Below are 27,161 nucleotides of genomic sequence, written 5' to 3'. Positions count from 1 at the left end.
CACAATCAAGCGAGGGGGCTCACTTCATAATTAGAGGTTAATGTTACAAATAAATCAAGCGTAAAGCTTGACCTAATAGATTTTAACCTGGTAAAATGTTTGTTTTATCCATCTAACCAGACCCTGCTTGACACCACCCGGAGAAAAAAGTGAGAGAAAGAAAAAGGAGAGGTCGCAGTTCGGACGATGACTGACTACCCGGTTGAGATTGTGTGCGTGTGTGTCCTCGAGATCTGACCACACACAAACACACGTAGCAGAGCTACCCACACCCATGTTTCTACTGTTGCTTAAGGTCAGTAAATTAGAGTAAAATCACAGGCTTCGCTTATCCCGTTCGAATGCGCCAGATGAAAATCAGACGTGGGTGGGTAATTTATAATTCACACGAGGTCCCTAGATAATACTTATCCCGTGTGAATAGGGCTTATGTCACTTTGTAGTGTTTCTGAAACTCATTTCATTTAATGAAAAATTATCATCATCCAAAGTACCTCACTCCAACACACACACACACACACACACACACACACACACACACACACACACACACACACACACACACACACACACACACACACACAAACTGTCAGAGTTAGCTTAAAAACTCTGACAGGCTAAACTAACATTAGAATACATTTGCTGACACACAGCTAACTTAAGCTAGCGTTAGCATACTTTTAACTTTTACTTACTCCCTGTTAACTATAAGCTTTCATCAACCTGAAATCAATAGCTGTAGATAGTAGCCTAATATTAATTTTACACAAACCGTAATGGGCTAAATAACTATCAGTAGCTTACCTGGTACTCACTGGCAAGATGAAGCTGTAATGGTGCGTTCTTTTTGTCTTGTAATCGCGACTAGTAGCTCGAGTGTGACGTCACATCCATGTCGAAAAACGAATAACCGCGGGTTATTCTTTTTGTCACACAATACTACGAGTCGGAGAAAAGATGGATTTTTGTAACATTTTTAGTAACATTTAGGATTATATTCACCCAGTTATTGACATATTACACAAATATATTTCACAGTTTGACTCATAGATCAACTTCGGTGGACAAAAAGAACGCACGATAAGTCTGACGTGGCGTGAGCGGCTGCAAGCCGCACCTGGACCCTTCTCATCCAACTGATGACGGCCGTCAGCACAAAAACAATCTAATAAAGCGATATTAACAGCCAACAGCAGGGGGCTAATACGATCACTTACTGTATATAAAAGAAACTGAGGAAGAAGACAAGGCCAACTAGTCTGGCTATCACCAAAGCCGGTCTATAGAAAGCCGTTCCACTCCCTATTCAGCCCCGTTGTACCGAATTTGTTTGAAGTTCCACCAGAGTTCCACTGGGGGTGATCGTGGTCCAGTGCAAAATTAATCGGACTCTATGGAGCTAGACGGCTAAATTTGGCTCTTTCGCCCGATCGTCATTGAGAAACCTCATATTTGATTGTAGTTTTTGCAAGTTCAACATGGATTATAGCTGGAAAGTTGAATGACCGAGTACTTATGTCCTTTCGATTTCTTACAGGTTGAGTCGTTGTTGCCCATAACACGCTAGCATTCTGCTAATGAATGCTGATAGGTCAGTGAAGGACTGATTACGACCAGAGATCCCGCTTGACGGCATCCGAAGCAGAACCAGAATGTCAGAGTGAATATTTCGGCATGGTCTTTAAAACATTAGCAAACCTCTTTCTTGCACGTGTGTTGACAGGGAGAGACTAGCCTGTCAGCTGTGGTGTCAATGCATCAAGAGAACAAAGGAAGTGACTCAGAGCTTGCTGTAAAGCAGTATCTCTGGCAGTATATGTGTATGACGTCATTGACATTTTAAATGGCTTTTTAGAACAAAAAAGCGACTTTAAAAAAATCTAACACCCAGCAGTGTCTATTTTCTTTGCCTCCCCTTTCGAATGCAACATTCAAATTACTAGACAAAAAATTATATCCTGAGAAAAGTGGATTTTGAAGGGTATAGCATAGAGTCCCATTCATTCTGCACTGGCCTGTGAGCGCCCCCTATATGGAACTCTGGTGGAACTGCAACCAGTTCAGAAGCCGGAAGTAGCGAGGGAGTGGAACTTCTTCCCTTATTAGAAATTCTCTGCTATCACCAATCCACAGCCTGGTCATGTCATGAGTTATTCACATCAGCAAGAGGTACTGGTAAGTGCCAGGAGCAGGGCACTTTATAATAGGCTGCCTTTATCCCTATCTTAGCGAATTGCATTGTCAGCTATCAACATGGGTGTGCATCATGATTATGAAAATTGTTGTGCCATTTAGTGCTGTCGAACTTAACATGTTTAATAATTTCTGTTAGGTTAATTTGAAACATAACGCGGGTTGACCGCGATTTCACTTGTTTGCATATGAGAGGTTGTAGTGAGCTCACTTTTGCTGCTAGGATGAAGACTATGGTATTGAATTAAACGGGAAAACATCAGGCATGCATTGGTACCACTCTAAACGTGCTAACAAACAGGAAAGGGGGCGAAATAATTCACCAAATGTAACCAAAAGTTTAACCAAAAAAATCCTAGCTTGCACTTTCTGTCTGTCTTCCATCAGAGTGCAGTTTTTCCTTGTCTGTCATATTTGCGTTTACTATTGTGGAACTGGCAAAGACCTGGTGGTTGTTTGTGAAAGAGAAACAGACCAAATTGATAGGGCTAGTCATTTTCATAATTTCACAGCCTTAATATGAATCAAAAGTATAATATCTAATTAACAAAATATTAAATAGGTTATTCAATGCTAATTCTTTAACACAAAGCAACACATATTATATCAATAATAGCTAATAACCTGTCCTTAAAATCATTTGTTTATTCAGGTTGAAGATAGTTGCAGCATAAAAGATGACAGGGAGAGTGCAGGGAAGTGCCAGGATGTCCCAGGATGCTCTACATCACAATATTTCACACAGCCCAAGTCAGATAGTCACAGCCTGGAACAATTATTTGCTTACCACCCTCAGCAAAAGCCTAAACACCTGTCTCTACAGAGAGTGTTTAGTTGTAAAGATGGTACCAACCGCAAATGGCTAATAAACACAACCCCAATTATCATCAATGGTTTTGAGATGTTACTTGCTGTGAATACCTTGTCTGATAGGCTACAGTATTGTGGCATAGTATCAGGACATCCTGGCTAGTGTCTGTTGCGCATGGCTAGGGGCGAAGGGCTGGATGATGGGCCTATTTGGGAGAAAGTCCAGGGCTGTTTTTTAGCCCCAGTCCGTCCCTGATAGGACATGTCATTATTTACACAATGGACCATGATGCGTTCAATAGAGGTCAGGAGTGAGGGTATCAGGTCCACAACTTTAGCCAGGATGTCTGCAACTTTGGCTCCAGGAAAGCAGTGTGTGACAGCATTAAGAAACCTTAAATCCCTGGTGATGGGGTCACCAATAATTATTGTGGTTACAGGGAAGAGCGGACGAGGACTGGGGGGGGGGTGGATGGCCGGTGACGGGAACAAAACAGTATTGGTTTCAGATGGACAAGGAAAAGAAGAGGAATATTGCTTACCATTCGGTTGGGGAGATTGTTTTTGAGGAACGTTGTCATTTGGCCGGTCCAGGCAGCGTCGGCCCCCAGACCGTCTGACTACCGCTTCCCTCAGAAGCTTTCGCCGCGAGGCAGCAGCAAGTTACAGACGTTAATGAGTTTGTTGTTAGTAAATCCACCTGAAAACAAAATCATACTCAATTAACATACAAATCTGTTATCTGCATGATCCTCTATAAGAAGGAGAGAGGCTCAACTTGAAGAATTCACTCAAATTACTCTGGTGCACCTGTTCAATACTAAAACGGTTGTAAAAGCCTTAGATCAGAACGTCTGATCCATGGAATCAAAAAAGAATTGATACCGATCGATACATTTTGGATCTGTAAAAGGTGTGTTTTTAGCACTGCATTGCTTAGCGCTGATACAGTTAAACATTCAAAACCTTGGAGCATTAAAAGCTTGAACTGCATATGCTGCTGTTGGGAGCAGAAGTAGGTCAGAATCCAACCCCTTACCAACATAATATAACTACAAACTCAGAAGAAGCAGTCTGTTTAAGTCTCCTGCTAATCTATAAGATTTTGTTTTTTGGTCCTGTTTCATTGAAAAAGTTCTCAGGAGCAGAGCTCAAATCTGTCTACTGTATCATGCAGGTGTTACTGATAACTGATTTCATTTTAAAATTAATTCTCAACCTGATCTATTATAGACTGGGTATTTTCCTGTAACATTTTTAAAAGTTTTCTATACCTGTTCCAAATGTGCAAAAAGCTGATGTGGCTGCTCCTCTTCCAGTCACCGAAATCTCAACCAGCTAAAGAAAGTCTTTGTGATCAGACATGAACGGAGGATGGAGCTTTTTATCTTCTATCTCAATGGAGAGTATGAGGAAATAAAGGGAATAAAAGGAGTAGCAAATCAGAGGAGATAAGGATAGTTAAATCAAACAATGGCCCTTAAATTTTACAGTACGTCCAGGTTGAAGGAAATAACCTTGGAGTAAGTTTCTGGGGTATGAAAACAACACAAAAGATAAACATGCCTTGAAGAATGTGTCAAAAGAAATATGCTAAAAACGGCATAAGTTAATAGTTTAATGGAATGAATGCAAACTCTTGCTAAAATATTATTATGAGTGACTATTTTTTCCCCCAACCCCATATATATACTGTATATGTGTGTGTATGTATTGTATGTCCAGCTGAATTAACTATAGACTGTTTTCTTCTTATTCTATTAGGTGTTAAAGGGGTATAAAGTGTTTCTCTGTGAAGCACTTTAAGCTACAGGATTGCTGACACGACTGCAGCACTATTATCACAATTCTGTTCTAAATAAACCCCAAAACGAGATACTTACAAAAAAAAACTTGTTAAAGTTTAATAAGTTTAAGTTAACTGTGGGAGTGTCACATTGGCACGGCCAGTAATAGTTATGAGTTGATTGTTTGTCCCCACAGCAACAATGACAGAAATGACAATGAAATGTATTGGCTTAGAACTGGATAAGAAGTCAATTTATATGTTTTTCTCGCAGACAACCACAACCCCGATGCATGTTTTTGACAATAACTGATAATCAGTCAAAAATCTTATTCTTGGTTAACTGTAATTATTAACATCCATCATTACATCTTTTGCATTTAATTCCCTTATGCAGCAATATTTATCTGTATCATCCTGGTATAAACATGCCTTGAAGAATGTGTCAAAAGAAATATGCTAAAAACAGCTATTGACTAATATTCCCCCCAACCCCTTTTTATTTATGTATATATACACTACCAGTCAAAAGTTTTAGAATACCCCAATTTTTCCAGGTTTTTATTGAAATTCATGCAGTTTAATGTCTTATTTTACTCTGAAATGAAAGAATAGAACAAATGAACAATCTAAGTTAAAAAAGAAATCATGGAATCAATTTAAAAACTAAAATGTATTCAACATTTTTGACTCATCAAAGTAGCCCCCTTTGGCAGATATAACAGCTGAACACACTTGTGGCATTCTTTCTACAATGGAAATCAAATATTCTTCAGAAAGTTCTTCAAACTCTGTTGCAGAAGTTCCCATAAATGTGTGGCACTTGTAGCTTGCTTTGCTTTCACTTTTCTGTCCAGTTCATCCCAAACCAGCTCAATCTTTAAAAATGGGTCACAAATATGTTTCATATATATTCCATGCTCTTTGGATGCTTTTATATAGGCCTCAGTGGTCCCCTAATACTGTATCTGAAGTCTCTTACCTGAAATTCAGCCTTGGTGCAGAATTACAGCCACTAGAGCCAGTCCCATAATGAGCTTTCCTTAGTATGTGCCATTTCTGCGTCTGTAGCTATTGAGGAGGATTATAGTAAATAGTGCATTTGTTGGGAACTATTTTACACTGCGGATTAATACACATTTGGTGCAGTGCTGAGTATTCACAGCAGAAGGATGATGTGTTTGGAATTGACTTAAACTAAACAGCAGTGGCCATGTTCATCATATTGACAGTACATGCCGGCCAGTGCAACAGTGACACTTATTTATGGTTTAAAAAAATAAATAGTTTCTGGATAACAATGTCGCTCTATGGCACAAAGGAATAAGATATATCAGGCATTGGCTACACAGACAATACTTGTTAGTAGGATACTTTTTCCCCCCCCAAGGGGTTTGTTGACTGTACCAAATATAAAATATTACCAGCATTATCCTTTAAATGTCCTTGTCAATGTTAAAACAATAGCTAAAACACCTTGCAGATAGCGGGGCATGTGTGCCAGAAAATTAACAAATAAAACAATAAATATATATGTTTTGAAGTCCGTATGGCGTAATTTAGTAACTGTTTACATTCAGAGTTGGTCGACTTTTGTTTATACTGTATTATTAAATACAGTGCAAACAAGTATTCTTATTGCACCAAATGATCTACAATCGCAAGAGGTCTTGGTCTGAATGTGGGCTGGTGTGGTCCTCTGAGGAATTCCTCTCATCTTCCTGGACTGGATAACCAGGAACAAACACAAAAACAGAGAGGGAGAGGGTGAGGAGAGACGGAGTGGAAATCACAACAACACGACATGTGATAAGAACTTTCCGACAGATTTACAGCTCACAGGACAGTTTGAACAATACATTTCCACAGAATGTTTCCACAGTTACACATCGTACAGCTGAGGTAACCATACTTTACTTCTACTGTAACCAAAAAATGCTTTTCATGTATTCTTTGACACAACAAAATAAAAAAAAATAAAAAAGCTAAAAGGGAAGCTCAAAAACAAATCCAAATGTTATTACAACAATTAGATCAAACTCTCGTGATCAGGGTGAAGGAAAGTGGGCCGTCCTGACTCAATAAATTAAACTAGATAATTGAGTTATGGTTTCTCACCATAATAGAACAGCTGAATTTCATTCGAGGAGCGTCCTGGTCCTGTCCAACTGAAGGTGGCTTTGTTCCCATCACAGCCGGAGAGCAGAGCCGTCCCCCCACTCTCCAGGACCTGATCTTCCTCGTTCAAAACACAGCGCACTGATACGCTCAAACCACTTTCCAACCATACTGACTTTAAAAGTACCGTCTGACCCAAAGGAATACCTATCGTCCAAGTGCAAGTTGAAACACTTATGGTTTTGTCAGACTGGTGGTTCAATGGGTTGGGTCTGTTGTTGGTGTCAGTAAAAAGTCCAGGTAAAGTGAGATTGATGAGACCAGCAGGCTTTTGGTCCAGGCTGACATTTCCACCACAGTGGTTGGGTGACAAGGCCAATGTTTTATCTGAGGAAAGAAATAAAGATGTTGGTGAACTCTGGCATATTTCTCCTAACCTTTGTGTGATGTTGCAGTGAAAGCTAGTTCATTTTGGATAGAAGAAGAAGAAGAAGAAGAAGAAGAAGAAGAAGAAGAAGAAGACATGCCTTTATTTATCCCATGAGGGGAAATTACATTTAGTTAGTGTACAGTTGCACACACACACACACACACACACACACACACACACACACACACACACACACACACACACACACACACACACACACACACACACACACACACACCTTTACATGCTATCGACACTAGTGGAGAGATGTCAGTGTCAGAGTATAAATTGTGGGCAGTTTAACCAAAGGGCTATTCATTCTCAGATAATCTCTTTTTTTTTTTTAAAGGAAAAAGTAAAAGCAAAAATATGAGAACATTTGTGAAAACGAAACTTAATTTTGCAGCAACAGATCACAGATCTTTTCCTCTTTTCTTATCCATACATTCATCTATTGGCCCCTTAGAATTGGATCTGGCTCTATTATACAGAAACCTACCAATTTATATCATATTGACAACAGAGCATGCACTATTGTGACTGAATTTAAACTAAACTGAAACATCAGTTTTAGTAATAAGACAAATGTGTGTCCAGTTGCTACAAAGCCCTATGATAACAAAAGGATATAGTATAATAGTGTAAACAACAGGATATATAACAGTTTCCAGGCACTAGCAGATTTCCTTACCTGTTGTGATAATAAAAAGCAACAGGCAGACGTGGAGCTGCATTTCCAATCCTGAGACATTTCAGTGTCGGAGATCCTATTAATCCCAAATCCATACAGATTGTTCAGATTTACAATTATCTGTGCGTTATGAGCAGTAGCCTAGGCTACGACCGAACAGCGCAAAGCGAAAAATGATCTCCAGTTTTCCTGCGTAAGCTACAGTCCCAACGAAAACGGAGAGGCGTCAGGTCAGAAACTTCCTTCTAACGGAAACCGCTGTGCTGTCCGGGGCTCTCAGCGCCGCACAGTCACCTAAATGAGATACACGTGTGTCGGACGGTATGTCCTGTAATGTGGGATGGACAGAGGGACAGCAGGGAGAGAGGCTCTTACACCGCCTCCAGGCTGTTCCGTTTGGCATTTCCAAAGATGAGAGGAAGGAATCCAGCGGTCGCGGCAGGGGCTGCTTTTTACACACATGCTTAAACTCAACACAGGAAACCTTTACCACAGGAGGCATGAAGACATAACAGGGCGGGCCAGTTCATTTGCGCTTTTACATTTACACCCTGCTGTGTGTCAGACCTCCTACTTTTTATAGGCGTTCAGTCTGTTTGTCTGACAGATAGAGAGTGTTGGAAACCACAATCCGGTAAGCTACCCGAACAGAATGGCTCGTTTGGGTTTTGCTTCAATATCCCTCATCATCACACATGTAGTGGTGGGCAGATCGAGGCTTCGTGAAACGATGAAACAGTTGAAGCAAATGTGCCATATTGTGTCGAGGCTTCGAAACAATCCAACACCCGTCTCAACGATGACACCTAGTGGTCACTTGCAGGTGTTGATCTGAAACAACCTTGACAACGAGCCATTAAAAAAAAAATGTTTTTGTAATATGTGAAGCTTGTAGGCTCCTCACTGTTTCACGGATACTATCATCAAAACTTTCCCATAAACTGTCCTGTGTTTCTACTGGTGTTGATATTGATTATGATGGGCCTGATGTTGACATTTGTGGCTCTGAATGAAAATGAAAACAGAGCTTCCATTTTTTTTTATCTATCTATCTATCTATCTATCTATCTATCTATCTATCTATCTATCTATCTATTAATGTGTCACTGTATGTATACTCTGTCTGTCTCTAGCCTATCAGTCAATGTGTAAATTTAAATGTAAGCCTAAATATAACTAAACAAATCGCACTATAAATGTCACTATATCACCAAAAATCCGCTATCTCAAAATCAAACTCCTGTCACAAAAACCCAAGAGGTCAAGATGTATTGACTTCACTTTTATACAGATGTGCGATTGTGTGGTTTGTTCCAGACCCTGTCAATCAAACGCTGATTCGGCGGACCATGCCACCTGTCGAAACACTTGTGAAACACTCCGAAGCTTCATTTAGCCGTAGTCACATGACATGGGTGTTTTGAATCACGCTTCGGATCAGTGTTTCGAAACTCTGCGCTTCGGGATCTCGACAAAGCTTCGGAACGTCAGTTTCGCGTCAGCCATCCCTACACACATGGGCTTCTAACAGATAAGCAATAGAGTTGTAGGCTAGTAATTGAATTACTAGCCTACAACTCTATTGCTAATTGTTTTTTGGCCACACTGGGGCGGAATTGCGCTACTCCAAAACAAGCTGCCAAACCGACAGCTCTGAGGCAGTTGTCTGGTACCAGTCGCACAGGAAATATTTCGATCCACTGTAAAACATTGCCTTCTGTAGTAGGCTATAGGCCTGTGTAAAAGTCTTGCATTGAAAGAATTCGAAGAAAACCAAACACTGGCACTATTAGATAAGTAGGCCTAGGATAGGGTTCTGATGAGTTGTCTAAAACAAACGCGTTTCAGCTAATTTTGTTTTCTTTGTGTTGTAGGCTAAATAACCTTTAGAAATGTAAGGATGAGTGTCAGATAGAAATGTCTCTCTAATACACACACACACACACACACACACACACACACACACGCGACTTGTTTAAATAAATACATACATTTATGTTGTTAATAAATAACAAATTGTTGTTGTATCAGCAATATCTCCAAGATTTGTTTGTCACTGTTGAAATCTCAAATGTCATAATGCAAGAGAGTACAGGCACCTTTTCTTTCCCATTTCAAGCACTGTTTGTGTTGGAATTTTAAACTCTGGTCAGTTTATGAGGACTAATGTTACCTGCTCCTCAGATCTCTGCAGGGTAAGACAGCTAGCTAGACTATCTGTCCAACCGGAGTTTTCTCTCGCACGACTAAAACAAATTTTGACCGTACACGTTCCACCAAAACAAGTTCCTTCCCGAGGCTATTTTTGCAGCAGCTGCTTGCGTGCGGAGCTTAGCGCCTCCCATGACGATTGTGATTGTTTTAAAGAAATGCCAATAAACCAGAGCACATTTTTCTCCCATCCCAGAATGCTGTGTGGACTAGCCAGACCCTCCTTTGCAGCGCTGTTAAGGAAGGTCTGGCAATGCGAGACTAGTGCATCCTCGATTCCACCCGCCCAAAGGAGATCCGAGCCGAGGAGTCGAGGAAGAGACTCGAGGAGAGAGGAGTCAAGGAGATACAAATTTGGGAGCAAGGCCCCATGTGTAACTATGTAACTTTGAAGAAAAAAACTATTCTTAGTCATTTTAAGGACATGAGGCACATGTTTGACTTGGGTCGTTATTTGCATGAGAAGGTGACACAAAAAAGTAAGGATATGACAGATTTTATGCAAGTGAAATTTGAAAATAAACAGCTACATAGGCTAAGTGCTAAAATACCTGTGCTCACAGGCCTATATTCTTAATTATAATCAGCTGAAACCAGACAAAATGATTATTTTCCATTTTATAGTGAATATAAGTAAGTATGTGAATTTAACCATAATTTAAGTGGTCAAAATATGTTTTGTTTAAAGCTTTAACAAAGAAAACTGAATATTGTGGTGTCTTAATAGGAAAAAAAAGGTCCTTAGTCATTTCACCTATTACATTACTGGTTCATTGCACTTAAAGCAAGTAATTAACAGATCTGATATCACACTTGAGTGAGTCCAACTGAAACCAAGATGCTTTTTTGGTTTGCTACAGCATACATATTTGCTTTGTACATACCTTTCCCTGTGTTCCCCTTTTAAGAAAGTTAACAACAAACACGTTGACAATTTTGACTACTGAAGACCGATGTGATTATTTTTTATTTATTTTTTTTATTTTTTATTTTTTTTATTGAGGATCCCATTAGCTGAAAGTCTATGCAATCAGCTAGTCTCCCTGGGGTCCATTCTAAAAAAAAAAAAAAAAAATTACATTACAACAACAATATACACATTTCAGTCATAACAAAATCGCATATACACATTTCATATCTATACATACATACATACATACACAAACACTTATATATATATACAATCTAGTTTCCATTCATAGTAGGACTAAATATTAATACAATATTAATATAAGTATTTTAATAAAAACATAAAAACCTACATCAACACAAAACATCTAAGATTTCTTTTAAATGACTGCTTATTACAAAGCTGACGCACTTCAATAGGAATGTTATTCCAGATGACAATAGCTCTGTACAGGACAGTTTTCATCATAAAATTAGTTTTTGGATAAGGGATTATTATATGACCAGTATTTGCCTTTCTAGTGTTATGATTATGCACAGAGTTGCAATACACTAATTGATTAAACTGAGTAATCGGCATTTTCATTGTCAATGTGTTATATATCATAGTACCTAAAGTAACTGTTATTCTTTGGTGTAAAGTGAGCCATGAAAGAGTGGAATACATCTGATCTCTACTTGTTTTAATTGACCAGCCCAGTACAAGTCTTGCTGCTTTATTTTGCGCGACCTGAATTTTAGTTAAGTCCTTTTTAGTTGCAGAGGACCACACCTCGGTGCAATATGACAAATGACATAACTCTGTTACTATTTTTAAAGTTTCTTGATTTACATATTGACAACATTTTTTTGTTATTGCAATGCCACATCCTATTCTGTTAACAATCGTATTTATGTGTTCTGTCCATGAGAGACTACTATCAATAACCAAACCTAACAGTTTAGCCTTTTCTACTTGTTGTATTCTTTGTCCGGCTATTTGTAACTTTAATTCCGATCCTAGCATCAGGCTTCGTATCACTTTTTCTTTTAAAGCCAACTCCCTTATGCCTTTCCCTCGATAACCCTCGCCCGTTATGCCCTCTTCTGCCGTACAGCAACGCCAGTTACTGTCAGTGGAGCGGATGGTTTAGCCTATATTAAAAGGAGTTATTTCAGATACTTCCCTATATTTTAGTTTGTTTTAGAGAGACACACACACCCGTATTAAAGGGCCCTTGCCTCGGTAGGAAACCCGGAGGCGAGACAAGAGGCTTTGATTGACATCCTAGACATCCCCTGTATGTGAAAAACACTGGGGATCTTACAACCAAATGATGTTAATCGATTACTCACAATTGCCGGCCACTTCTGCCAGGGTCTCAGAAGGTTCCTCTCCGTTGGAAGGTCAAAGGAAGTCTGCTTGTCAAGATCAGTCTCCGCGGGTTGCAACTAACCACAAGCTGTTAAAGAGGAGGCCAAACTGCCCCCGTAGGGGTGTCCCCCGCTCGCACGGCCGGAGTGGAGGAAAAAGGGGAAAAAAGTCTTCTAAAAAAGGCACAAAAGATTTGCAAGGCTTTTTGGTTCCCTTGTTCAACAAGAACACAGGTATTTTTATTTTAGTTGAAGCAAAAAGTTAAATAGCAAATAAGCTAAATAGAAATAAAATGAACTTAGTCCTTAACTAAGTCAGTCACTCAAAATGCTCATAAGCCCAAGATGCCCTAAATAGCAAGATAGAGCTTCCTGTTAGCAAAGCACTCATATATACACTCTCCTTAAAGATTATTAGGAACACCTGTGAGATTTCTCGTTAATGAAATTATCTAATCAAACAATCCCATGGCAGCTGCTTCAATGCATTTAGGCGTGTCGTCCTGGTCTAGACAATCTCCTGAACTCCAAAATGAATGTCAGAATGGAAAAGAAAGGTGATCTAACCAACGTTGAGCGTGACATTGTTGTTGGTGCCAGACGGGCTGGTTTGAGTATTTCCCAATCTGCTCAGCTACTGGGATTTTCACACACAACCATTTCTAGGGTTTACAAAGAATGGTCTGAAAAAGTAAAAACAGCCAGTATGCGGCAGTCCTGTGGGGTGAAAATGCCTTTTTGATGCTAGAGGTCAGAGGAGAATGGGCCGACTGATTCAAGCTGATAGAAGATCAACTTTGACTCAAATAACCACTCGTTACAACCGAGGTATGCACCAATGCATTTGTGAAGCCACAACACGCACAACCTTGAGGCGGATGGGCTACACCAGCAGAAGACCCCACTGGGTACCATTCATCTCCACTAAAAATAGGAAAATCACAATTTGCACGAGCTCACCAAAATTGGACAGTTGAAGACTGTAAAAATGTTGTCTGGTCTGATGAGTCTTGATTTCTGTTGAGACATTCAGATGGTAGAGTCAGAATTTGGCGTAAACAGAATAAGAACATGGATCCGTCATGCCTTGTTACCACTGGGCAGGCTGCTGGTAGTGGTGTAATGGTGTGGGAAATGTTTTCTTGGCACACTTTAGGCCCCTTAGTACCAATTGGGCATTGTTTAAATGCCACAGCCTACCTGAGCATTGTTTCTGACCATGTCCATCCCTTTATGACCACCATGTACCCATCCTCTGATGGCTACTTCCAGCAGGATAATGCACCATGTCACAAAGCTATAATCATTACAAATTGGTTTCTTGAACATGACAATGAGTTCACTGTACTAAAATGGCCCCCACAGTCACCAGATCTCAACCCAATAGAACATCTTTGGGATGTGGTGGAACGGGAGCTTCGTACCCTGGATGTGCATCCCACAAATCTCCATCAACTGCAAGATGCTATCCTATCAATATGGGCCAACATTTCTAAAGAATGCTTCCAGCACCTTGTTGAATCAATGCCAGGAAGAATTAAGGCAGTTCTGAAAGCGAAAGGGAGTCAATCACGGTCATAGTAGGGTGTTCCTAATAATCCTTTAGGTGAGTGTATGTACATTTCATGAGGTTTACACCCCCCGGCACAGCGAGGTGTGTTTTACCACTTTATATGACCTTACAGGGTAATACAATCTTTAATGCAAATAAGAGGCAGAGCATACGTATAGGAAACACTGAATGTGACGATGTTTCCACTCTATGAATTTCACTATCTAACATACAATCTATCAACCCAGTTCATCACCAGGTCAATGCAGCTATCTGTCTCTCTCCTATAAGCACTCAGGGCCTCCACAAACGTTTCCTCTTTACAGCTGCAGTTTTCATGCTCAAACAGACAGTCACACAAAGCAATTCACACTAACATGTCTCTAATTATGTCTATAGTAATATCAGTAACACAACGTTTAGCTTGATTATATTTTTAAGCAATCATATAGTTTCAGCTGTTTTTGGGTTAATACATTTCAAAAGCAGTAATATAGTTTCAGCTGTTTTGGGGTTAATACATTTTAAAAGCAGTAATATAGTTTTAGCTGTTTTGGGTTAATACATTTCAAAAGCAGTAATATAGTTTTAGCTGTTTTGGGCTTTTCAACTGTACCTCGTTCAACCCTACATGTGATTTCAGTTGAACTAGAAAAGCGAGCAGCAGTAAAGGCATCTTTTTTACTGTGGGGATGGTTTGTAACGGTTACACAAGTCTCCAGTCAGATGAGGGTCACAGGTCAGAGTATACTTGAACTCAAAGCCGCCCCACTGGTTTTTACAGGTTCCTCTGTATGTTCCCTCTTTCAGGCCCGTATGACATGCTATCAGACGGTCATCGAAATCCAAGTCCTCGTCCCAGACCTCCAACTTCAATTTATGGTATGTGTACACCTTCATAAAAAAAACTCATCCTGATTAACTAGTAAAACAGAACCATCTGAGAAGTTGTCACTGGAAACTGTTTGGAAAAGGGCAGGCACTTTTAAACAATACATGGCAGGTGATTGGATGAACCGTCTGTCTATCACGTCCGCCATTGTTGTTTTGAACAAACTGTTACCGCCACACACACCATAGTCTCGCTTTGCCAGATCATCCACACTCTGCGGAGTGGAGAACTGTCTGGCTAGTCCACACAGCATTACGGGATGGGAGAAAAACATGCTCTGGTTCATGGGCATTTCTTTAAACAAATCACAATTGTCATGGGCGGTGCTAAGCGCCGGACAGAGCCGCTGCAAAATAGTTGTGCGAGAGAAAACTCAGATTGGAAAGATAGTCTAGCTTGCTGTCTCAATTTACCTTGCAGAGATCTGAGTAGCAGTTAACCATAGTCCCTTATAAATACACCGGAGTTTAAAATTCAAACAAAAAAGTAAGCAGAATGAAACGGAAATCTGTGAAAATACATGTATCTGGCAGAATTTCCTGCGGCACCGGCGCAATCTCAGAAGTGGAACGTCAAGGATATAGACTACATACACCAAAACCACACCCGTAGCTGGCCAGTAGCTCCTAACAAAACGTTGATTTGCTTGGTCCACTGCTTTTCAGAAACAATGCATTAACCGATACAAATGTATTAATGATCCGAAAAAAATGAACAAGATCATATCTGTGCGTACAAACATTTAATGAATTAGGCCCATTGTTCTCGTTACTTTACTGTGCAGGGCAGCTGGATTCTCGCGAGTATCGCAGGATCACATATCACGCGAAAATCTAAACATTCGAGATGAGCCAGGCCTGCGTAGAATCGATCACCGGTGATCACCGCCCAATGCATGTCTGTTAGATTTGTGTCCGACTTGATCCCGAATTGCTCTGACGTCATGAACACGTTGGCAACGATAACCTCAGTTTTGGGAGGCAGAAACTTTTTATTGTTTTTGTCTGATTTAAAGGCTTATTCTGTACAGAACACATGTTGTGTAGCTAATAGTGACGTTTAGAAGTCAGAGAGACTAAATCCGTTCAGATTAGGGATATTCTACAGTCTGTTGTTTATTAACATCAGCAACAGATCGCATGTAGCCTAGAGCATTTTAACAGCTGCTCTGTCATAATAACAACAACTGGAGACTGTGTACAAGCTGATATATGGGTCTGATAACATTTATTAAATTGGAATCGGTCCTAACAGGATGTGAGTGTTTCTGTGACTTTCTGTTCAGACTGAAGGCTGCTGGAAACGGCTGTAAACTGTCCGACTTGACCGCAGCTTTTGGTCACCACCCCCGGCTGCTGCTGCCTGCTCTCGTCCACTTTACAGGCGAGGCGCAGTTCATCTCAAACGAGCCTGATGTGTTTGTGTCTGAACTACCAGCTCACCGAGCCACTCAGTGTTCGGTGAGGAGCTACTGGCACCGGCCGCAACTGTTTGTTCAAAACAATAATGGTGGACATGATAGACGGATTGTTGTCCAAAAATGGGTTAGTGTGCATCATATGAGGAAGGAAGTTGAAATGTGTGGCCACTATGCAAAAATCATCTCATAGCCCACTGCTGTCCCTGGGGTTTTGGTCAGATGATTTGCAACTTACTCTTTGTTAAACCACCCCCCTTATGTTAATGTTGCTACACCTCTCAAGGTCGCATTGCACATATGCAGTTTACAATGATAATGGTATTTTTTTGAAAATGGGTTTTCAATTTTAAACAGATGTAAACAAAAGCAGACTTCTCATTTCTAGTTTACTATGCATTTTGTTGGCTGCAGCTATCTAATTTGATCAGCTAACAGGACAGGCCCAATAATGTCACTCATGCAGTTCCTGCCCTGAACAGGTATATTTCTAGTGTAACTTGTAACACACTTTTCTTTTTACAATGCTAGGCTCACACAGATGATAGAAATAGTAACTCTAGTCTACAGTTCATCTAAAAGTACATCAGACCTACTGAGTTGATCTGTAATGAGAAGATTTACTGACCTTGCCCAGATCGTAACGAGCGTTCCACCAGGGATTGTTTGACTGGATCATGTCAGTCCTGCGATACAAGGATCCGTACTGTATCGTAGCATAGCTGTGAATAGGAGGCAACAAGGAAAAAGCAACTCTTGAATTAATGTTGTTTGATATACCACCTTCAGATCTTAATTCCGGACCTGATTTTATTCACCTATCAGTTTCACCAGCATAATCTCCATACAGATCCCATGCTCGGATAATGGTCACCACCACTGTTCCTTTACTGGTTTCTAGAGGACAGCAGTTGGACGCCAGGTTAGGAGTGTACCAGCAACTTGGTTTGCTATGTGAGCTGCTTATGCCGTTGGCTTCTAAGTACACCTGTATGGCCAACTTCATCCCTGTCTTATGTTCCTCAGTTGGCATCAGCTCGTACATTGGCTTGAGGGAGTACGAAACAACATCCGGGATGTCCTTAAGGGTTTTCAGCCAATTCCTGTAGCCAAGGGAGTCATCGTGAGTAAGAGAAAACTCCCCCGACCAAACAGTGCCTCCTGACACCTCTGTGTAGTGTTGGTGGAGACCAGAGCTGTACGAGGTGGAGACGTCCCAGTTCTGTAGGACCTTGGTGCAAGACTGTTGGTTACCTGATAATTTCGCATTCCCCAGGCCTACACGAATACCCTGCGATAGGCAGGAATGGACCTAGAGGACAGGAGGGAAACAATACTGGCAGTGTTGGGAAGGATACTTTCAAAACGTATTTCGTTACAGAATACAGAATACATGACCACAAATGTAATTTGTAACGTATTCCGTAATCGTGCCGGTTCCGACTCCGTTGTGACTGATCACGCAAATAGCTATTTTTTTTTTATTTCATCGGGGCTTCTGGAAAATGCATTAAGTTGCCTTAATTTATTCAGAGTGAATAAACTCGTGAAACAGAGAAGTATCGTCATGTAATCCATTGATTTTAACAATGTAACTGTATTCTAAATACCAACTATTTAAATTGTAACTGTAACGGAATACAGTTTTACTCATAATTTGTATTCTGAATACGTAACGCCGTTACATGTATTCCATTACTTCCCAACACTGAATACTGGTTACTATACTATTTATATTCATCCAGGCCAGCTTAGGTCTGACTCTTGCATTAAATGCACACACTCAGGGAGAGACAATATTTTTAATGTTACAAGCTAGGTTAGCCGTATGTTTCGTTGTTCAACGAGCCCAGAGGCCTGTACTACGAAGCAAGATCAACATGCCCTGGATCTCTTTCAGTTATCTGGCTTCACCTAACCTAACAACCGCGGTCCCGCATAAGCTGTATCACGATGCTGGTTATCAACCAGTTCAGTCAACTCAGGGTTTCCCAATCCAGCAGCACGCACGTTCACATAAAAGAGGCGGTGTTTGCACAGCACGACCAATCGCAAACATCTACCAGAGCCGCATGTTATAAGAGCAAATTATAATTCTACATAAATATGAAGAATACAGACTCGGTTTTACAGGGAAAACGCAATACAGTCGCTGTTTCCTAAAACAGGAAGGAAAGCTGGCAAAAACAAAATAGCCGATGCTGTAGATGTTTAAATCACAACGCTTATCACTTCCTCATCAGTCAGGACCAAGATCTGAGCATAATTACACTTGTGCGTCGTTGCTTTAGCCTATTATTTCAGTTGCAACCCTGACAGTGGGAGAGCAAATAAAAAATATAAAAACATATTTCAAACCGATGTGCGCATTGGCGACACACGGCTCAAGAAGCCGATATGTAATTCCCTCCCATTAAAATATATATACTTCATAAAAATACCCATCAGGGAATGTTAACGGGGTTGTCGGTCTCTAAATGTTTTAACTTTTATGAGCGCCCCCCCCCCCCCCTCTCTCTCTCTCTCTCTGCACCGAGCTCCGCCTGATCTTCTAAGAATGGTGATGCCGTTATCGATCGAGTATTGATTTGTCAGTAGGCGGTGCTTTAACACAGGTTGATCTCTGATCTCCAACTTAACCTGCTCCCGACCAGGTTAGGCGTTCAGCATAAATTACCACGCCGATTGAACCGATAAGCGATCCACCTTTGTGATACAGAAAATCCTGGGTTGAACCTGAAGTTAGCTCGCTAACGCCAAATCCTGCTTCCTAGTACAGGCCTCAGGTTAGCTTAGCCTTGTAACAATTGTCACATTCTCCCTCTCTGTCCCTCCCTCCAGCCACATTTCCACTCCCCAGGCCCTTCATTGCCATTCTTTAGCCAGGTGCCCTTAGACTTTTCCACCTGTCCCAGTCACCTGACTCTCACAACCAGCCAGTACTGCCAGTAAGTCTTTGTATCTACACCTCTTCAATAAATCCATGAACTCTTGCTGTCTTCCTGGATTGTCTGCATATGGGTGCTTCCCTTGTCACCTTGCACTTGCCCCAGTGACAGAACAATGTGGGCAAAAATGGACCCAGAAGATTAATCATTTTTTGTGGATGAACTTAATAGGGTGACTCACACCACTCACATTCATTGCCTTCGGAACTACTGCAGTGAACACCTTCAGTATTAAGCAAAAAGATGCAGCTCTGTTACTGGCCCTCTGGGCAGTATCTCATAAATCTTTGTTGATGAAATGTCTACCTGGACTGGCAGATCATTTTACTTTTAACACTCCAGCCCCTCTGTCTACTAGTGTTGGCCTGCCTCTCAGTCGGCTAGACTCGGCATCTAGCCTGCCCAAATCCTGTATTTCCTGGACCATATGAGCCTTCAATGGACTATGTGAACATCAGGTTCAGCAGCCATAATTAATTGGGACTCACCTTGCCTTTTTCCATCCCTGTGTTGGAACCCCAAGAAGGAGTGGTCATTACGGCACACAAGGCCATTTGCTTTCTCTGCTTTTTTAGCTGGCCATCTCTACCAAAGCCCTGCCAGAACATCAATTGGCCATCTGCCTGAGGTTCCCTGCTCCGCCACGCTCCATCATCCAGGCCACCCGACCAGACCATCTCTTAGGTTCCCTCTGAGCCCCTTTTTACAGTCAGTCGCCTGATTGCCATTGTTGCTTTGCACCTATGCATTCAACCCTCTAATAATCCTTTAACCTAGAACTTGGAACCTGTACCAGTATCTATCACTACCTTCCTGCCTGCCTGACTGTCTCGCTGCACCTTTTTTCTGTTTACCTGTGGACTCTCACTTACTTCTATTTGGACTCTATTCATGCTAATGAGACTTATCTACACATTTTCTAATCCCTGAACTCTTCCTGTCTGCCTGAACTGTCTGTATTTGGGTCCTTCCCTTTTCGCCTCAACCCAGTGACATTTATGAATTTAGCATACAATTGATTGACATTACTGTATGATAATTGTTGCATAAATCAAAAATATGTTTTTTTCTGAGAGTCTTTCAAGGCAGTGTAAAAACCTTTGTGTTTGTGTGCATGTGCAGTGTCTGTACAACTATCCATTTTGCTTACTGCGTACACTGTAAAAGGTATGTGTGCTACATGTACCTCGTCTGAGGAGAGCCCATTCAGTGAGGACAAACAGGTACGTACAGCTGTGACTCGCCTGAGTCGGCCCCCTAGGTAAACCTGAAATGAAGTACAATGTTGTTAAGACAAAGAAATATGGCATTTTTTTTTAAATTCGTGAATTAAGGACATTATTAATGGAAATTAAAATGGTTTGTGTGTATGAATTTTAACCTTGTCGATGTAGTGTGTGCCATAGGTTTGTATGAGCTCAGTGTACTGTTGAAAGGACACGATGAAGAACTCCGGCAGCCTGGCCAAATCCTTACTGAACTCGGAGCTGAGGGGCGGTTTGCGGGACACACGGTAACTAGACACAAAGAGACAAATAATAAATTATCCTAAAACTTAAAACAACTGAAGAATCCAAACTTCAGTGGGGATGCATGGTTTTCACACCCTACCTATAATGGCTGCAGGTGACCATGTGAGTGCTGAAGGAGTAGCGGTCCTCTCTGGTCCTCGCTCTAGCAAAGGCACGCGCAGTGGAGTGCGTTCCTCCAACCTCCAGGCCGGCACTCACAAACAAATCCATATTTAGGCCATCCTGATAAAAAAAATAAAAGCTCATGGATTGCTTGATGTTTACCCATAATCACCAAAAAGGAGGTAAAATAAAAAAAGAATCATATGTCTACACATACGGAAGAGGATTAGGGCCACGTGAAAAATGTATTTGAGTTCTGAGTTTAAAGTCAGAATTCTGAGATTTTTTCATGTGACCCTAATCCTCTTCTGTAGTACACATTTATTAGTTATAATAATACTATTCAGAAATGATAATTTAATGTCAACAATTAGCTGTGAGAAGTTTCCCACCTTCCAGTTGTTACTGTCCTGGGATGTGTAAGCATTAATCAGTGAGCTGTGGACACAATTTACAGGAAAGAATAATCATTAAAGCTTTTTCATTTTGTAGCTTTTTTTTTTTTAAGTCTCAAATGTTATTAAGGGTATAGACACCCAGTTTTAGAATATTGTGTGGGTTCCTACACTTCACAGACAAGCTACGAATGAGACAGATAACTTTTGGACCTGTGATGTGACTTGTGAACAAAAAAACAGATTTGAGCTGTCACATCATACTGAAATCATATGTTCTTGCATGACTAACAGGTACAAAATAACATTTAGGAGGCTTTCACACCTATAGTTTGGTGGACTGCGATTCAGGGGTGAAATTGCAACATTGTTGCATTTTTTTTATTTGGTTCGGTTTGCTTTCACACTGCACTTTGTCAAATGCACCAAACACACGTCACATGGTCAAAACCATATCTATTGTCGAAATGTTCGCTTTGTTATTGGACAGAATCTCAGAAACTCGCCGACGCTTCCTGGTCTCACAAATAATGGAGCGACACCAAATTTATAACAAAGTCTTGGGTTTTCTGGTTCTGCTTCAGTGTTTCTAAAATTTTAAAAGAAGGTGAACAATGTGAGCAGCTGACAGATAGCAGGTGAAGGAGAGAAAGAGAGAAGATGATGTCAAACAGACTGATGATGTCACACAGACGACCAGCGATGTGTGGTCAGAACAGCTTATGGATCCAAAACTTATCATCCCTTAAATCATATATAAGTCCGTAAATTGTGTGCAAGGTTGAAATTGCAGGCTAATAAATGCACTGTTCTTGGTTCACTTCCTGTATTTGGGTCGGATTGCGTTCTTACCTAAAGTAAACCGAACTCTAGTTCACTTGGAAGCGAACCGAGACCCCCGCTTTTAGGTGGACCAGAGATTGTTTGTTTGATCCGCACCAAAGTTCAGATGAGCTTTCACACCGCCACAAACTAACCGGACTATCCGACCAAACGCTCAAGGGTTTGGACCAAACGAGGTAGGCCTAGGTGTAAAAGCAACCTTAAACCTAACATCTATGTCAGACTTTATGGAGAGACCCCAAATGGAAGAGATAATTGGTGTCTAAGTCTGTGACGTTCAAGATATTACGAAAGAACAGAGAAGTAAGTTATTTTGCTTTTTAGCTTTAGTAAAGTCTGGTGCATATTTCACAGGAATTGACTGACCTCTCATGGTGTATATGATGCATTCAGTAATATAATGCGGTATAATACCTAACAGAGTTGTGCATACTGTCGTAAAGATGAAAATTGCATCGGCTGAATGAGCGCCAATCCACTGCAGAGACTGGAAGCTGAAAATGAAGGTGGGTACACAATGTTTAACATGCACACATGTTAAAGTTGCTGTAGATGTATTGTTTACTTAATTAATTAATTAATTAATTACTTTCTGCAGGCGATTGTCTTGAAGAGGGTTCCTGCAGAGAGTACAGGTGCCAGCTGGGGTGAGGAAAGTCTTCACGTCAACCACGTAGGATGCTTTACGGCGCAGGGTGACCACATCAAAGCCCTCCCCCACCAGGCTGTGGCCTGGTACAAAGGGAGCGGACTGACACCGGCTGGAGTTCTCAATCCAACAGGAGAGAACAGGCGAGTGGTGCGACAGAAAGAGCAGGAGACTCAGGTAGAGAAGGGATGGGGTTGAAAAGGTGAGCATGGCTGCAGTCAAAGAGACTGAAATAATTCAGAGAAAAACAAAGAGAGTGGATAAGGACAAATACATATTTGGGAGCTTATAAAGCAATATATTGGCATATAGCAACTATCTCTAACTTCAGTCATATTGATTTGCAGACAAAAGGAAAAAAATACTTCTAACAATGGCTCCATTTAGGGAGGGGCACGACAGAAGTAGTCTAATAAACAACCTTGTTTAATCAGGCCGCAAACCACCACACACAAAAGGATAAATGTTGTAAATGAGGTGCAACGGGCTAGCGATGGTAGAGTCAACAGCAATTATTACACGTCAAATCACATCAAACCCCTCCTCATACGATGTCCGACCAATTCGGAAATCAAAATAGAGCATACATAGAGGTCTGTACAGGAAAACAGTACTACTCTGTGATGCAAGCCACTAAAATGTAATAGTCAAACTTACCAAGGCACAATCCAATGACCAATGTTGTGATCAAAAAGAACAAAATAGTTCTGCTGGTTGGCAGAGGAGCTACTCTTTTGACAGAAGGTAAATGAGTAAAAACTTGTGAACCTTTGTCAAAGCGTGTTACTATTGTGGGTGTAACTGTGGTCACATTGATAGAGCCAGTTAACCTCAACCTCCTCAGTCTTATTCTATAGTGGCTGATACAATATGATCATTTGTCTTTCTAGTTGATTCTGCAAAATGTCTAAACTTGTCCCAAATCAGTTCCAGCCTTATGAGTTTGTTGTGCAGCAATGATGACACTCTATCTTGTAATGCACAGCTACGTTCTTTCTTCAGCCTGTCTCCCTGCCAGCTTTGGATCAACCAACTTCCTCATCTTCGCATTCACATCTAATTGGTCCAGAGGGCTGTGCTGCGGAAAAATACTCTGACTAATTTGCAACAAGAAATGTTTGGCGTCATTGACTCTTCGCCTCACATTTCTTTTGCTGTCTCGCCCACTTTTTAACCATGTGATCTGGGACTCTGGTAAAGGTGTCTGCCCTTTGTGGATTTTGCATAAACAGACTTTGCATTTGGTTACATGTTGGTTAAACATGGTGTTGCTCTGTAGTTTTGTTGGTTTATGTTATTAAAAGCTCATCTGACTCAAACATAAAGTTTATGTTCCACTGAAGCTTCACTTTCACTCTGGCTTGGCACAACCAGTTAACACCTTCCCTGACATCACCAGCACACACACCTGAAGAGAATCACACACACAGGCAGACAACACAGCAAAACAAAACAAAACACAGCGTGTAACACCCCCTCCCATAAGAGGAAACCCCTCCTCTATACGCACGTCATCACAAATTATTACATCACTAACAAGGTTCATCCGTTCCACATCATTATTACTGACCCACCAGTCTAACCAGAATCTCACGTAGTTCCTCAAACTAGTCTCACCCATGGGGCAGCGCGTCAGCCACAATGTTGTTGGCTCCCTTCTTGTGTTTAATGCAGAGGTTGTAACCCTGGGCCAGGAGTGCCCAGCGCATCAAGCGCTGATTGCACTGATGCATTGCATTGATCCCAGGCCAACCTGCTTACCAAGGTAGGTAACAGTCGCCTACCAAACTCACACATGGCCAAGTTAAGGGTAAGAGAGGCATCGGCCAGCCGCCGGAATACAGTTTCCAGACTGGACATGTGACTCCCCCCACTCACTGGAGTAGACCACCACATCGTCAAGATACACACTGCAGTTAGGTACATCTCCTAATACACGCTGCATTAGGAACTGAAAAGTGGCAGGCGCGTTCACGGTGTACTGCATAAACGCATCAGGCGTGACAAAGAAGATATTTCAGAAGCTCGCTGTGTCAAAGGAACCTGCCAGTATCCTTTGAGTAGATCAAGCTTTGAAATTCTATTCAATTTTATTTATAGTATCAAATCATAACAAGAGTTATCTCGAGACACTTTACAGCAGGGGTCATCAACTACATTTTTTCAAGGGCCAGAATTTTTCTAAGCAGACACTCAGGGGGCCGGACTTTGAAATAAAATTAATTTATACCTAATAAGCCTATTCTTGTTTGAAATGTTCACTTTCTTACTGAATTAATGCTATATTTTTTACATGTATTAGTGTAAGCAAACTCCTATAAAACATGGAAACTCCATAATAACTGGCTCTTTAACTAGAAAATTATCTCAGACTAGGAGGCAGTTCACTGAGGAGTGATGGTTAAAGTCTGTGATTATGGAAAGTATGCAGCGTCCTGATTGGTGGAAAATGCTTGCAGAAAGAAACGGCTGTTGTCAGGTAAACATGTCACTGTCAAAGAGGCTGAAGGGAAAAGTTTTAATGATGAATGACTGATAAGCAGGCTATGTACTCGTCATGTATGCCTCATTTGCAATGAAAGATGCTGTTGCAAAATAATACAACCAGAATCATCATCATCAAGAATGAAGAACTCGAACATAACGATTGCGTCATTCACGTGCATATTAAGTAGCCACTTATAATACCTCCATAGATTTACCGCTCCAGCGGAGTTTGGTTTGTTCAGCCAGCAGTGAGGTTCACAAGAATTTGTCCAAATTTCCAGATTCCAGGCAAACTAAGATAACCAGTTAGACTAAACACCGACAGCTTTTGTTTTAACTTGTTTGTCAAAATTCGCTATTTGCAGAGTATAGCTATGTTTGCGTAAAACAGCGCGGTGGACAAGAGTGGACTGAGCAGACAGAGCAGATTGATATATCGCTTTCTACATGTTTATGCTGGTCTACCCAGGTGATTGCATTGATAAGTAGTGACTTTTTACTCACAAAGGTTTAAATTGTAGCCTATTTACAGAAAAGAGACTAGCGTGAGTTCATCTGCCCCAGGGGCGTTGGTAACTCTCTCTGTATCGTTCCCAGTCAGGTGCTACGTGTTTTAACGCACACACATCCCAGCTCAGCTGTGTGTGTGTTTTAACGCACACACGTCCCGGCTCAGCCGTGTGTGTGGAGCTCGGGCATCGCTGTACAGAATCCCGGCACGTGAATAGAGATGCAAATACAGGGGGCTGGGTTTTGCTCTAAATGCTTGAAATGATAAATAACAGAAGAAGCATTTTTTTCTCTTTACATTTTGTGAATTCATGATTATTCTGCGGGCCAGACTAAAAGCTTTGGCGGGCCGCATGTGGCCCGCGGGCCGCCAGTTGACGTTCACTGCTTTACAGTCTAGACCACACTCTATAGTTTACAAAGCCCGAACAATTCTAGTAATTCCCCCAAGAGCAAGCATTTAGTGCGACAGTGGCGAGGAAAAACTCCCTTTTAGGAAGAAACTTCGGCAGACCCAGACTCTTGGTAGGCGGTGTCTGACAGTGCCGGTTGGGGGTGTGATGAATAATGGCGTAATAGTCACAATAAAGATAATGGAACAGTTTCTACAAATGGTAGTCGTAGTAGTTCATGTCATAGCAGGGCACTGCAGGGCGTTACAGGATGTAGCGTGGCACGGCAGAGCATAGCTGGACGTAGCAGGACTCAGCAGGGTTCAGCAGGACGCAGCGGGACACTGCAGGGCACCGCAGAGCGTAGCAGGGCGTAGCAGGGAGTACAGCAGGACCACGGCGACAGCTGCAACCAAGATCTTGGTGCCATCCTAATCCAAGGAAATATGCTGGCCGAAAAAAAAAACATAAGGACTCCGGGGAGTAAACTCCCCAGAGCTAAGTTAGTAACAAGCACTTCTGGGACAAGGATGCACACAAATGGAAACAAATGGAAAGAGAGAGGAGAGAGCAGCTCAGTGTGTCAAAGGAAGGAAGGAAGTCCCCCGGCAGTCTAGAACTATAACAGCATAACTAAGAGAGACAGGTTAAAGGTGCTGTAGGTAGGATTGTCAAGATCCAGGACTTAGCCAAAAAATTTGAACATCAACAACTTCTCAGTCCCTCCCTCCTTTCTGCTAAAGCCCAAAACGGTCTCCTAAGCCCCTCCCCCCCACAAGGGAGAACGAATGCGTGTGCATGAGCAGTGATTGACACGCAGTTAGACACCCCCCGGCCCTGATTGGTGCATCTGAACAGGGAGCGGTGGATTATAGCAAATCGCACTACAGGTGCGGTGGTGGGTGGTGCCAGAAGAGCCAGATTTCTTTTTTTTTATTACC

General features: G+C 41.4%; 1 protein-coding gene across 6 annotated transcripts in view; it reads right to left on the bottom strand.

Moving 5' to 3' along the window:
* Positions 1-27,161, bottom strand: part of LOC114547295 (perforin-1) — a 53,120-nt gene that overhangs the window by 22,949 nt on the left and 3,010 nt on the right. For 3 of the 6 annotated variants that reach the window (XM_028566611.1, XM_028566619.1, XM_028566594.1), the window contains exons 2-9: positions 22,772-23,058; positions 22,597-22,676; positions 21,337-21,382; positions 20,922-21,064; positions 20,692-20,827; positions 20,497-20,577; positions 17,181-17,674; positions 16,991-17,084 (exon numbers count right to left, since the gene is read on the bottom strand). In XM_028566611.1, coding sequence (XP_028422412.1) covers positions 16,991-17,084; positions 17,181-17,674; positions 20,497-20,577; positions 20,692-20,827; positions 20,922-21,064; positions 21,337-21,382; positions 22,597-22,676; positions 22,772-23,041 — 1,344 coding nt within the window. In that variant the 5' untranslated portion in view covers positions 23,042-23,058. Of the gene's footprint in view, positions 1-13,981; positions 14,948-16,990; positions 17,085-17,180; positions 17,675-20,496; positions 20,578-20,691; positions 20,828-20,921; positions 21,065-21,336; positions 21,383-22,596; positions 22,677-22,771; positions 23,059-23,488; positions 24,960-27,161 lie in introns of those variants that run through there. The other 3 variants (XM_028566627.1, XM_028566585.1, XM_028566603.1) reach the window with 3 other exon arrangements.

The sequence above is a fragment of the Perca flavescens genome, chromosome 2, assembly GCF_004354835.1.
Source record: "Perca flavescens isolate YP-PL-M2 chromosome 2, PFLA_1.0, whole genome shotgun sequence".
Classification (NCBI taxonomy): Eukaryota; Metazoa; Chordata; class Actinopteri; order Perciformes; family Percidae; genus Perca; species Perca flavescens.
This window is presented reverse-complemented; position numbering and strand designations above follow the sequence as displayed.